Raw genomic sequence first — 12,566 nt, forward strand, 5'->3', positions numbered from 1 at the left:
TTTTTTAGGCAGTATACCTAAAATAAGACTCAAGAATTGGCTGTAAAAATGGCCAATCCAACAAGGATTTCAACTGTAACTGCTGAATTATCTTACTCACCAGACACAAGTTATTTATATCTTTGCCAGAGTTCTACAAAGTAACAGGTAACATCCACTGTCTGGGATCCCTAATCAGTGGTAAATAGTAAGTCACACTAAGTAGGTTCCCAACAGCCTTTGGTCACATATGATGTCGAAAGGACCTGCTCCCTCACTTTTTGAGTTTTGGATGTTTTTTATGACAGCTTTTAAAACTAGTCTTCAATGTAAAAATGTTTTTTTTTTTTCTCTTCTGCATGTGTTGAAAAACCATCCAAAACATTATACCCCCTGCCCAAAGGAAACCAAAGTATTCTACAACCGAGTACTTAACGTGTTTCTCCCGAGAACGCAAACTTGCTGTGTGAGAATGTTGCTTCAGACTCTAGAGGGATGTGAAAAGGATACTTAAGAATCTTCCTCGGGGAGGTTAATTATGGGTGTAGCTACTTGATCACTCTGTGATAATAAATGCACAATTTTAATACTGACTATAGGTAAATTATTTTAAAAGAAATATGCCAAGGTTATATTGGGGCAAAAGAAAAACAGGTGGCCCGAAACTCGGGGACTCATTGGTGAGGCAGTGACAGATGGTCCTTTCCATTCCACGAACGAACTGGTGCCAGTGAGTCAGACCAGGGGCGGATTGATGAACGCACCCTGGGTGTATTCCAGTCACCCTGGAGATGCGGGTTTCTTAGGTTATGTTTTGAAGGATGCCAGGGGAAGTCGTGGTGAAGGCGGCATTGGTTTTCTGGAGCATTAGGCAGTCATTTGAATGGTGGCTGCTTTAGGCTCTCATCCCCTAGCCGATTTTGTCCAGCTGTCATCACATTAAATCTCACTTCCTATCACAAAGCTGTATACCGTTCACCTTTCAGAGAGAAGTGCCAGGCTGTTAGAGGTTAAAGAAAGGGCCAAGAATGTAAGGAAACCTCACTTGCTACTTGTGGGAATGTAAATGAGTATAAACTTCTCTAAGGGCAGTTTAGAAGTAGCTGTGTCACTGTCTTAAGTACCAATATTTGGGATGTTCTTTTAATTTGAGTGAAAGAAACAAAATCTGATTACAGAGATCTAAGGAGTGGATAGCAACACTCATGTAACTCAGAAAAAAACCCTGAATCTCCTAAATTTATATTACTACTCTTTAGTATGTAAAGCTTTTATCATAAATTGGTCTTAGGCTTTAAACTTAAATTTTTCTAAACCATTACTTAAAAAGGGAATATTGGGCCCTAAGGGATTTTGGCACATTTGTATTACATGAAAGTTAACTAATTTTACAAATATGGTCCTATTGCTATTTAACATTATAGGTTTTTCAATTTGAATGCCTATTTATAGAATGCATACCCTCCCAATACTACGCATCTATCATGAGACATACTATTAAAATATTTGTTTCTTAGCCATCAGAGTAGTATATAGTGAACATTTTTCTTATAGAGTTATTCCAAGTATTTCAAAGCTAACAGTGGCTCATTAAGATTCATCTGTACACTAAAATTTTTTATATGTATTCTGAGTTTTTCAAGTAAATATCATGAAAAATAAAGTTAATGTGAAAATGTGTATCGTGTTAATCCATCTTGTACCATGATGATCCTCCATAAGATATGTAAGGTACGGTTAAACATAACCAAAATTGTGAAAGCCTGAGGCTTTTAAAGCCTAGAGAGTCAAGTATCAGGGGAATGCATTACATTGAGTGTTAGTTTCTAAGATAGTCAAGTGTATATACATCACTTAATCTTTTATGATAAAATTGAAATATGACTTGTGTAACGTTATTTTTGAAATTATTTTCAAGGAAAGAAAATTCCCCAGATTTATAGCAAAAGAAATGGAGACTATGTATATAGAAGAGCTGCGGTCTTCGGTGAATTTGCTAATGGCCAATTTGGAGAGTCTTCCCGTTTCAAAAGGTGGTCCAGAATTTAAGTTACAAAAATTAAAACGTTCACAGAATTCTGCATTTTTGGACATAGGAGATGAGAATGAGATTCAGCTGTCAAAGTCTGACGTGGTGCTGTCATTCACCTTAGAGGTAAGTGACTTTACCCGAAGTTCACTTCTGACAGCGAAAACGACGTTGCAGGATCATTTCTGCTGACCTTTGTGGTAACGTTGCAAATTTAAAACACTGCAATGTATTTTGAAGATGTTAAATTCGTCTTTGCTGGACAGCTAGATTGTGAATGCAAATTAATGCAAATTGTCCTTTAAACATAGCAGTATGAGGATTAAATAATAAAATAATGGAAATTTGGAGGCGGATTTTCTTGGTGCCAGCTAGGCTAGTGTAAATCTATTGGTAAGATAAGCACTTAAGTGGAAATAGAATTTAAACACAGAGTTGAGTTCACTATCATTTGGAAACTCCTTTCAGGCTTTTGGTTAGCTTTGTTTTTAGTCTGCTTCGCCCGTGAGATCATCTGTCAAGGATCATATCACCTAAATCAGTTGTAATGCACGGTGATGGGAAGTAAAGACTTCTTTTCTAGGACTTAGAGTTTCATTATAGGTGCAGTAAATATTATAGGAAAAATAAGAACAAATGTTGTATGTTTAAAATTGTGCTTCCTTAAGACTTCAGAGTTGCATCCCTTTTATGCAAATCACTGGAAACCAAAGATGCTGATAACTGCCTCTTACCACTCCCTGTGGATATTTTTCATGATGACATTTCTTCACCAGTAATTTCTGTGAATGGGCTAATCCACGTATGTGTGTATGGGTTTATGTACAACACCCACACGTATATCACAATATCAAGCTTAAATTTATAGCTCTCTCAAAGATGGACGCTTGTAGCTCCTTCCGTAAAATGTTGTGTTCTCTCTGCTGGTTCCCAGCACTGCCTTTGAGTTTGCTGATTGACAAAGTGAAGTACCTGGAGTCTTGGGAGGCACAGTTCTAGCTTTCTTTGTTGATACTTCTTATACTTGGCTTGCTTTGTTTATGGCAGAAAAAGCAAATGTCTGCTTCTGTTCTTAAGTGATTTAAGAGAAATTCAAGCTTGAGGATAAGATACCTGCCTTTCTTTCTTTAACTTCCAGGCTCACAATTTCTTTGTAGGTTGATAGACTAAATTTTGTGCCAGAGTAGAAATAAAGAGGTTTTCTTCAGACTCCAAACTCAGTTCTGGGATCAGCTAATGACTTTGCACCTAGGTTTCTTCTCAATCTTTTTAAGCTCCTAATCCAAGGATGTTTAGTTTGAAACTCGACAGTGTCCTTACGTGTAGAATTTCCCAATCATTCCTGCCTCAGGTTTCCTCTGGACTGAAATGCGAAGTGCTAACTCTTTTTTTCTTAAGGTTTTGTAGAAACAAAATCAATTATTTAATTAGTATAACTTTTTCTTACAGGAGTTTGATGGTTAAATTCATTAATGATAAAACTAACTTGGAAAGCAAATGATTTTTGTAATGCTTAAACTTACTATTATCTGTATCAACATGCAGAACCGAAACAGTTCAAAACACTTTTTTTTTTACTGCTACTTAAAACTCTTACACCACTGCAAATAATTGGTTTTTATGAATTCTCTTTTCCCTTTTGAAAATAAAATTATGCTCATGAGTCAGTTTTTTTGTGGAACAATGAATTGTTGTTCTGTACTTTATTGCCAGTATATTAAACAAGGCTGCTCAGTTAACAATAAAATGGTGTTAGGATAATAGGAGTTAAAGCTTCATTTTGCCATGGTCTGAGAAGCGTCTATATTTATATAATTGTTTTGATGTCCTCTGTTGCTATGTCTATATAGATATTTTCCTATCATGGCAGAATACTAATCTGTCCTGTGGTGCCCGCGGTATTATAAGTAGAAGTTGTAACAACAAGAAGTGTCTAACAACAAAAAGAAATCCCTTTGAGGGCAAACACCACGATGCTTGTGTGGGGGGCACCTGATGGAAAGGACTCAGTGCCTCTTCCAGCCCCAAGTCCTCTGACAGCAGCCCAGCCAAGCAGAATCATTACCCTTAGCCCACTAGCTAAGCCTTGCTCCTCAGGCCCCAGATTTTAGCCTAAGAAAACTGAAAGGCAAGCAGTTAATCCAGTTGAGGGGTTTCACATGTCATCAATCAGGCTTAGAGTTGGTCCAGTGGAGAAGGAGTGTTTTCCTAAGATCTGAACTGAGTCTAAAGAGGAAGTGCACATGTGAAAAACCTCTCAAATTTTATCATTTCAAAACAATTGCTGTCCACCCCTCCCTTCTCCCACCACACCCCATTCCCTCACCAAACTCAGTTTTTGCCACAGCTCTTGCCACCTAACATTCCATTATTTATTATTTCTGTTATTCCTTGTCTGACTTTCTTTCCTAGATTATAAGCTATTGGAGGTTAAGATCTTTCTTCTTTACTGAGGTATCCATCCGAAGAGCCTAAAGCAGTGCCTGGCACTCAGCTAACTTGGTATTTATTGAATTAGGGACTTGGATGGCATCAAAAAGCAGCAATTAGTCTCACAAGATCACTTTTAGATCGCTTCATTCACGAAGCTTTCCGATAGAATTAACAAGCAAGAGATAAGCTAACTCACAAACACTAAGCCATACAGTGGTATGATAAAATTAAATATTCAGGTATGGTTAGAAAATGTTCATCTGTGAAGTTCTGAGTTTGTTACGTTGTAAGGGGAATAGTGTAAGGATTTTCACCCTGAGCCTTTTTGTTGGTATTGAGCTAGCAGACCCCATAACCTCCTCTGTGTCTGCAGGTACGTATGGGGTCCCCTGTTCCCTATCATTTTTCCCCATGCCTGGGTGCCACGGAACTCTGTGGGCGGATGGTGCACATTCAGAAGCATGTTGTCTAAGTTCCTATTTTGTACGTGCTTCCCTTTATGCATCCAGAATAACATTGTCTGTTTTATCCTTGTTACCTCAGGCGGATAAAAATCTGGGAAGAAAAGATGAAATGCAGATCTGTTATACTTTCTGTCGTGTCGTTATCAGATTTTGCTGGGAATTGGTTGAAACCGTTACCTCAAATTAGGTGATAGTCCATGGAGTTCTTAGCTGTCATTATCATCAATGATTGAGACTGACTGTGCTTGTCTAATTCCTTTGGGAAGGGAGATCTGTAGAATTCTGCTTTGTTGGCTGATATGTATGGATTCATAATAGAAGTTACATCTTTTGAAAGTGGCAATTCTGCAGGATAGAATATTCCCGACACAGATGGAAGTATTGTTTTCAGGAGCAAAAAACTGTTTCGCAAGTCATCTGTTTTCGGAGGTCCTGTTTATAGTAGCTTGTAGTAGAGGTGACAGAAATAGTGCTAAGCAGATGCTTCCTTTCTTCTCTCTTGTACTTTGGCTATTAAACACACCACAGAGAGAGATGCAGTGCAAACAGTCATATTCCCATAGATGAACCAGTGCTGTCAGGATGCTTTGATTTATCTTATGTACACAATTCCCTTTCATGTTCAATACGTCACCTCAACTTCTTGAGTATTAGGGCAGCTGTGAAAGATACAACTATTATCTATTCTCTGTTAATTCTCATAGTCTCTTTTCCGTTAAGTCCTCATTTTTTTTTCATGTCTTGGTATGCATTCCAGTGTGATAAAAATGACAGAAGCCTTGGTGGAGGGAGGAAAATGGTTCTGAATTTCACCTGTATGTTTTGGTGGCCAGTTTTCCATATGTTTTTATGAGAAAAAAAAGTAGAACAAAAATAGTAGGCATTTGTATTTACAAACAAAGCTATTGTACCAGAGCTGAAAAGAAAAGTTCTTTTTAAAATGGGTTGGTTTTTTGAGGCTTTATGCCTCAAGATTCATATCACAACTCTTTGAAAAGGGTAATGGTTTTAGTAAGGTATTAAAAGACCAATAAATGATGGCTTTAGTGAAGGTTTTGGTGGCTACATGACATGAATGGCATTAAAATTTTTATGTATACAACATGAGATTAATAAATGTGCATATATAAAAATACCACTGACTAACACAAATTTCTAAGTCAACTATATTCCAACAAAATTTATTTTTAAAATACCATTGAATTTTTTTTAATTTTGAGAATTTAGGAAATTTTAAGATGCAAGTTTTGTTTAAAAAACTGCAGTAAATAATATTCAATAGTATTCATATTTTATGTATACATCCCCTGAGAATGTTAGGTTATAATATTTTAAGATCATTTAAAAGGCTGCCAGAGATTCAAAAGCACACTTGAAAAGTACGTTGCCCTTTTCCCAGGGGTTACAAATATATAAATTTATTATCAGTCTTTCCACCCACTTCCGGTGGACGGCATCAAATTAGTATATACCTCTAATGGATGGGGAAAAAAAGGTTTTCCCTTGTCAGGTTAGTAGGAAGACAAGTTATGTTTTGGCAAGTTATGTTTTCCATTTTTTCATAAAATGTACCTTGGTCATAAAGAACATTCTCTTATAAATGCTAATTGTCATATAAAATGAGTGAATATATTCCTTTCCTGATGTCCTGTATTAATATCAGTGAATTGGTGTGATGGTGACAATGTCTACCAGTCATTTTTTGTGGAACTCAACCTGTATTTTATCACCTCGACTGAATTTTTATTAATATTTCTGCTTTACCGGTTGCAGATTTAGCATAATTTTTTAAGGCCTTATTCCACTTAATTCATTTTTTTAAGTCTGTATCGCACTTAATTCATGGTGGCTCATGTTAGAGACTTGAACAACTGGCGGGAGATGCATCTTCAGATATCAGACTTGCTGAAAATGCTATTTTCTGTGCTTTCCCTGAATAAAGACAGATTATAAAGGATATAAAGTACTCTTATTTGCCATTTTAAAAAATATTTTATTATAGTTGATTTACAGTGTTGTGTCAATTTCTGCTGTACAGCAAAGTGACCCAGTTATGCATTTGTATACCTTTTTTTTTTCACATTATCCTTCATCATCTTCCATTACAAGTGATTAGACATAGTTCCTTGGGCTATACAGCAGAATCTCATTGCTTATCCACTCCAAATGCAATAGTTTGCATCTATTAACCCCAAACAACCAGTCCATTCCACTCCCTCCCCTTTCCCCCAAGATAAAAATACTCTTGGTATTGCCAGGTAATTTTTTTCAATTGGTCTTCCTAATTGTAGTTCATGCTGTTGTCTCAATTGCTAAATGCTGTCAATATTGTGTATCAGTGAAACATTTTTCTTATCTTTAGATCGTCATAATGGAAGTGCAAGGTTTGAAGTCAGTCGCTCCCAATCGAATTGTTTACTGTACAATGGAAGTGGAAGGAGGAGAAAAACTACAGACAGATCAGGCTGAAGCCTCAAGGCCACAGTAAGCCAGTTGAAAAAAAAGTGGTTTTTTTTTTTGTTGTTGTTCTCCCCTCCCAAAGAAACATGCTTTATTTATTTTTTTTGCAGAATTGTATGGTTGGTTTTACACTCTGAAACCGTTATTTGGCTAGCTTTGTCTCAGCTGTGCTAGAATCAGTGAGTGCCTTTCTGGATAATGATGCCATAATTAGAGCTATAGCAGAATCCCTGTGTAGTACAAACAAAATCTAACATGCAAATATGAAGCTAATTATTAGGCAATTAAATGTTTGTAAGTCATTTGCAAGGAAAGCATGTGTTGTTATTATGTGTTATTTAAAAGGTCATGCTTAATCCTGTATTTCAGTTACTAGAAATGTAATCTATAGCTCTTCCATTTCTGTATGTTTTAGCTCTGTGGTGGGGCTAAGGGAGGTGCCACTATTCTGCAAGATGTCTTGGGATACTTCAGTGAGTAGGCTTGCATTGGAGAACCAGTTATTGACTACCATGCAATAATTGGAGATACTGAAGCTGTTCTTTGCTGGCAGTTTTATGTTTTGAATTCTGGGAGTGAGTTTAAGCTTGAAAGATGTTCTTTTTCAATGGCTTCAAAGTTGGGAAGCATCTTAATCTCTGGTAGAAATAACTAGATTGACGGGAGGAATTCAAGGAAAGTGTCCTGTTCATTTGTACACTGCCTTTAGATCACATTAAAATAAAGGGAGGGGGCCCACATTTTTTTCTTCTCTTTAAACTTTATTCAGAATTACTTCATAGATCTTGGGAATTTTGCCTTATGGTATTGATATATGGATTGTTCATTCAGGAAACTTTGACCTCTGTTGAGATTCTGGCGGAGCACTAGATAGGTCAAGATGAACAAGAAACTTTAGGATGGGTGCGGTCTAAGACAGCGGAAGGGGGCAGGCTACAAAGGATTAAATATTAGATATGTGCAGAGTATTACGGGATTGAGAAGCACACTGCCTTACAGAACCCTACCCTGCCCAGTCTCTCATTACCTCTGAGACCTCGCCTTGCCTGCCCCTCTGTTCTTATCAGTTCCTATTCCACTCACCTGGATCTCATGCAGTTCCTCCAATCTACTACCAGCCTCCGAGTTGCTTTTCCTCTTCTCTTTATAGCTGGATCCTTGGTGTTGAGAAACTTAAACATCACTTGCTGAGAATAGCCCTTCCCTGCAGATAACCTAATACTAAGCAGACGTTTTTCAGGCTCATCACTTTATAATTTTTAGATTAATAGGCTTCTCATCTATGTATTTTTAATTCTTTCCCAGTGAGGAAAGGGCAGAGATCTTGTCCTGTTGGATCTTATATCCTAGTACCTACTAGGTGCTCAGTCAGAAGTCACTAATTCAGTTGCCTGAACTCACATGTATGCCTTGGTCACAGCACATATTTAAGGGTGTAGTGTTTACCCGTTTACAGTGAGACAGCGAAGTGAAAATGAAGAGGATAAATAGCTCTTTTAAGAGGTTAAAACCTCTTAAGAGGAGGCTGTGAGAAGGAATAGGGGCCATTTCTGTCAGGGAATATGGAGTCAGGGGAGAGATTTGTTTTAAAAAATGAACTGTTTTATTGTATTCACAGTGTTGCGCAGTCATCCTCAATTATAGAACATACCTAGCACCTCAAAAAGAAACTCCACCTTTTACTTAGCAACTTTAAATCACCATAGCCCTAAGGCAACTACTTTCTGTCTCTGGATTTGCCTGTTCTGGACATTTGACAGAAACAGAATCATATCATATGTGTTCTTTTGTGACTGGCTTCTTGGACTTAGCATCAAGTTTTCAAGACTCATCCATCCTTTGGCGTGGTTCAGGACTTCATTCCTTTGTATGACTGAGTGATATTCCATTTTCTGTATGTACCACATTTTGTTGATTCATCTAGGGTGATAACACTTGGATTGTTTCAGTGTTTTGGCTGCTGCGAGTAGTGCTGCAGTTAAAGCTGGTATACAAAGAAATACCTATCTAAGAACCTATTTTTGGTTCTTTTGGGTATGTAGCTAGGGGTAGAATTGCTGAAAGAAAAAGACTTGTGGTTGCCGGGGGGGGGGGTAGGGAGTAGGAGGGACTGGGGATTTGGGGTTAATAAATGCAAACTATAGTCTTTGGAATGGCTAAGCAATGGGATCTTGCTGTATAGCCCTGGGACCTTTGTCTGGTCACATGTGATGGAGCATGATAATGTGAGAAAATATCGGTAATTCTATGTTCCGCTCTTTACGATCCACCAAAGTGAGTGCACCATTTTACTTTCCCGCCAGCAATATTTGAGAGTTAAATTTCTTCACATTCTCCCCAATGCTTATTATTTAACTTTTTAAAAATATATGTCAACATATAGCCATCTTAGTAAGAGTGAAGTGGTATCTTGTGGTTTTGATTTGCACTTTGCTGATGACTAATGATGTTAAGCATCTTTTCATATGCTGTATTGGCCATTTATATATCTTCTTCAGAGAAATTCAAATTTTTGCCTGTTTTTTAATTTTAATTATTTGCTTTTTGGCTGTTAAGTTGAAAAAGCTATTTGTATATTCTAAATTTACAATATAAAATATATAATAAAATTATTGTAAATTATATAAAACATAAAATATATATTATAGAATATATATTATAGCATATATTTTATGTGATTATATATGCATATGATTTCATATGATATAAAATATTTTTACATATAAAAATATATATGATTTGCAAATATTTTCTTCCATTCTGTGCATTTTCTTTTCACTTTATTGATAGTGTCTCTTGAAGCCCAAAGTTTGACAGCTTCCAGTCCAGTGTATCTGGTTTTTGTTTGTTTGCTTTTGCTTTTGGTGTCATATCTAAGAATTCACTGTCAAATCCAGGGTTACAAAGATTTATCCCTATGTTTTCTCCTAAGACTTTTATAATTTCAGCTCTTACATTTAGGTCATTGATCCATTTTAAGTTAGCTTTTGTACATGGTAAGATATAGGATGAAATTTCCTTCTTTGGTGTGTGACAGTCCAGTTATTCCAACACCACTGAAGAAACTATTCCTTGTCCATTAAGTGTTTGTGGTACACTTTGGAAAATCATTTGGTCATAGATAAATGGGTTTATTTATGGACTTTCAATTTCATTTCCCTGATGTATCTATGTCCTTATGATGCTACCACTTTACCTTGATTACCAATGAATTGTATGAACTTTTAAATTCAGATGGGTGAGTCTTCCAACTGTATTCTTTTTCAAGATTGTTTTGGCTGTTTCGATTTTCCATGTGAATTTTAGGATCAGTTTCTCACATTCCGCCAAGGTTTTGCAAAGATCACACGCTAGGATTCTGATGGGGATTGTCTTACCATTTTAGCAAATGTCTTCCTCCCCAGGAACATGGGATGTCCTTCCATGTATCTAGATCTTTGGTTTCCTACAACAGTGTTTTGTAGTTTTCAAAGTACGAGTTTTGTACTTCTTTGGTTAAATTTATTTCTAGTATTCTTTTTGATCCTGTTATAAATGGAGTTCTTTTAAATTAATGTTTGGATTATTCATTGCAAGTGTATGGAAATACATTTGATTTTTTATTAATCCCATATACTATACCCTTGCTGAACCTGTTTATTCTAATAGGTTTTTCTTTGCTGGATTTCTTAGACTTTTCTATATATAAAGTCATGTCATCTACAAAGAGTGATCATTTTACTTCTTTCTATCCAATCTGAATGCTTTTTAATTTTTTTTTTTTTGCCTAATTCCCCTGTAGTACAATGCTAAATAGATGTGTCACGAATAGACATCTGTGTGTGCCTGATTTGAGAGGAAAAGCATAGTCTTTTCATCATTAACATGTTAACTGTGCCTTTTTCACAGATGCCCCTTATCAGTTTGAGAATTCCTGTCTAATCCTAGTTTGAGGAGGCTTTCTTTTCCACGGAAGTGTGTTGGAGTTTGACAAATACTTTCTCTGCATCTATTAAGATGAACATGTGCTATTTGCCTTTTAGTCTATCAATATGGTACATGACCTTATTTGATATAGAAGTATAATTTATATAGCATAAAATTCTTTTATTAAAATTTAGATTTTTTTAGTATATTTATACACTCGTGCCACCATCATAATTTAGTTTCAAAATATGTCATTTCAGAAAGTTCCCTCATTCCCATTTATAGTGTATTCCAGCTCTTGCTCAGTTCCAATAAACCACTCATATGCTTTCTAGCTCAAATTTTTTTCTGGGCATTTCATGTAAATGAAATCATGTGATATGCAGTCTTTTGTATCCAGCTTTTCTTCACTTAGCACAATCTCTACAGTGACTTTTATTTGATACTTAAATATTTGATCAATCAATCAGTTAATTTTTATATAAAAAGTTATTTTTAACAATAACTTTTCCCACAAATAGTAAAAGTTTTCACAGGATACTTCTCATTTAATTTCTGGTATACTCTGAATGCCCTCATAGAGATTCTATAGTAGGGACCATATACAGGGACAATTTAAATGAATTAAAATACTTGGGAGTTAGAAAATACTGCCATAAGCCTCCAGTACTCTCTTTATCACTCTTACCTCAGAGAGGTTTGGCTAAAATATCTTAGCTGTGTTTCCTCATGAAGATTGAGTTGACTTTTAAAAAGAATTAAAAGAGTTGTGTTTATCCTTACACCCCCGGGCTAGATCACCGTGAAAGTGTGTGTCTTGAAAGCTGAACGACTGCAGCTTTTCAGCAGTGTGGTTACTCTTATCTTGAACTGATCTTGCACAAGAGGAAAGAGATTGATCTCCATCGTCATAGTGAATTATGTCTCAGACACGTTTTCTAAATTTTATTGCTTCAACAGTTTGTGCTTTGCTGGAGATCAGTTCGTCCTTCTGTCTGATACTAATTAAAGTGCCTTATTTAGTTCATTTTTTCAATAAACGTAATTATGATTTCTAACCATTGCCTATTTCATTCCTGTAGTTTCGGATTTCTTGCCAGCAATTGGGTGCAAAACAGCATGTGTGATTGGTACATCACTTAGGATATGGAACCTTGGGGTCTGATAACAGCAGTGTTTATAGACCAGTTTGATTTATTAACAGTGATAGTGAGATCATCTATTAAAGTTTTGTGTTTAATTTTTCTTTTTTAATAAAAGGAAGTGAATGTAGATAAATGGTATTTTTAGTTATG

At 36.1% G+C, this 12,566-nt stretch overlaps 1 protein-coding gene across 4 annotated transcripts in view; it reads left to right on the forward strand.

Annotated features, from left to right (window-relative positions):
• Nucleotides 1-12,566, forward strand: part of CADPS2 (calcium dependent secretion activator 2) — a 492,759-nt gene that overhangs the window by 202,262 nt on the left and 277,931 nt on the right. For all 4 annotated transcript variants that reach the window (XM_047763023.1, XM_047763025.1, XM_047763026.1 and 1 more), the window contains exons 5-6: nt 1,898-2,134; nt 7,268-7,389. In XM_047763023.1, coding sequence (XP_047618979.1) covers nt 1,898-2,134; nt 7,268-7,389 — 359 coding nt within the window. The remainder of the gene's footprint in view (nt 1-1,897; nt 2,135-7,267; nt 7,390-12,566) is intronic.

This window comes from Phacochoerus africanus, chromosome 16 (assembly GCF_016906955.1).
Source record: "Phacochoerus africanus isolate WHEZ1 chromosome 16, ROS_Pafr_v1, whole genome shotgun sequence".
In the NCBI taxonomy this organism is placed as follows: domain Eukaryota; kingdom Metazoa; phylum Chordata; class Mammalia; order Artiodactyla; family Suidae; genus Phacochoerus; species Phacochoerus africanus.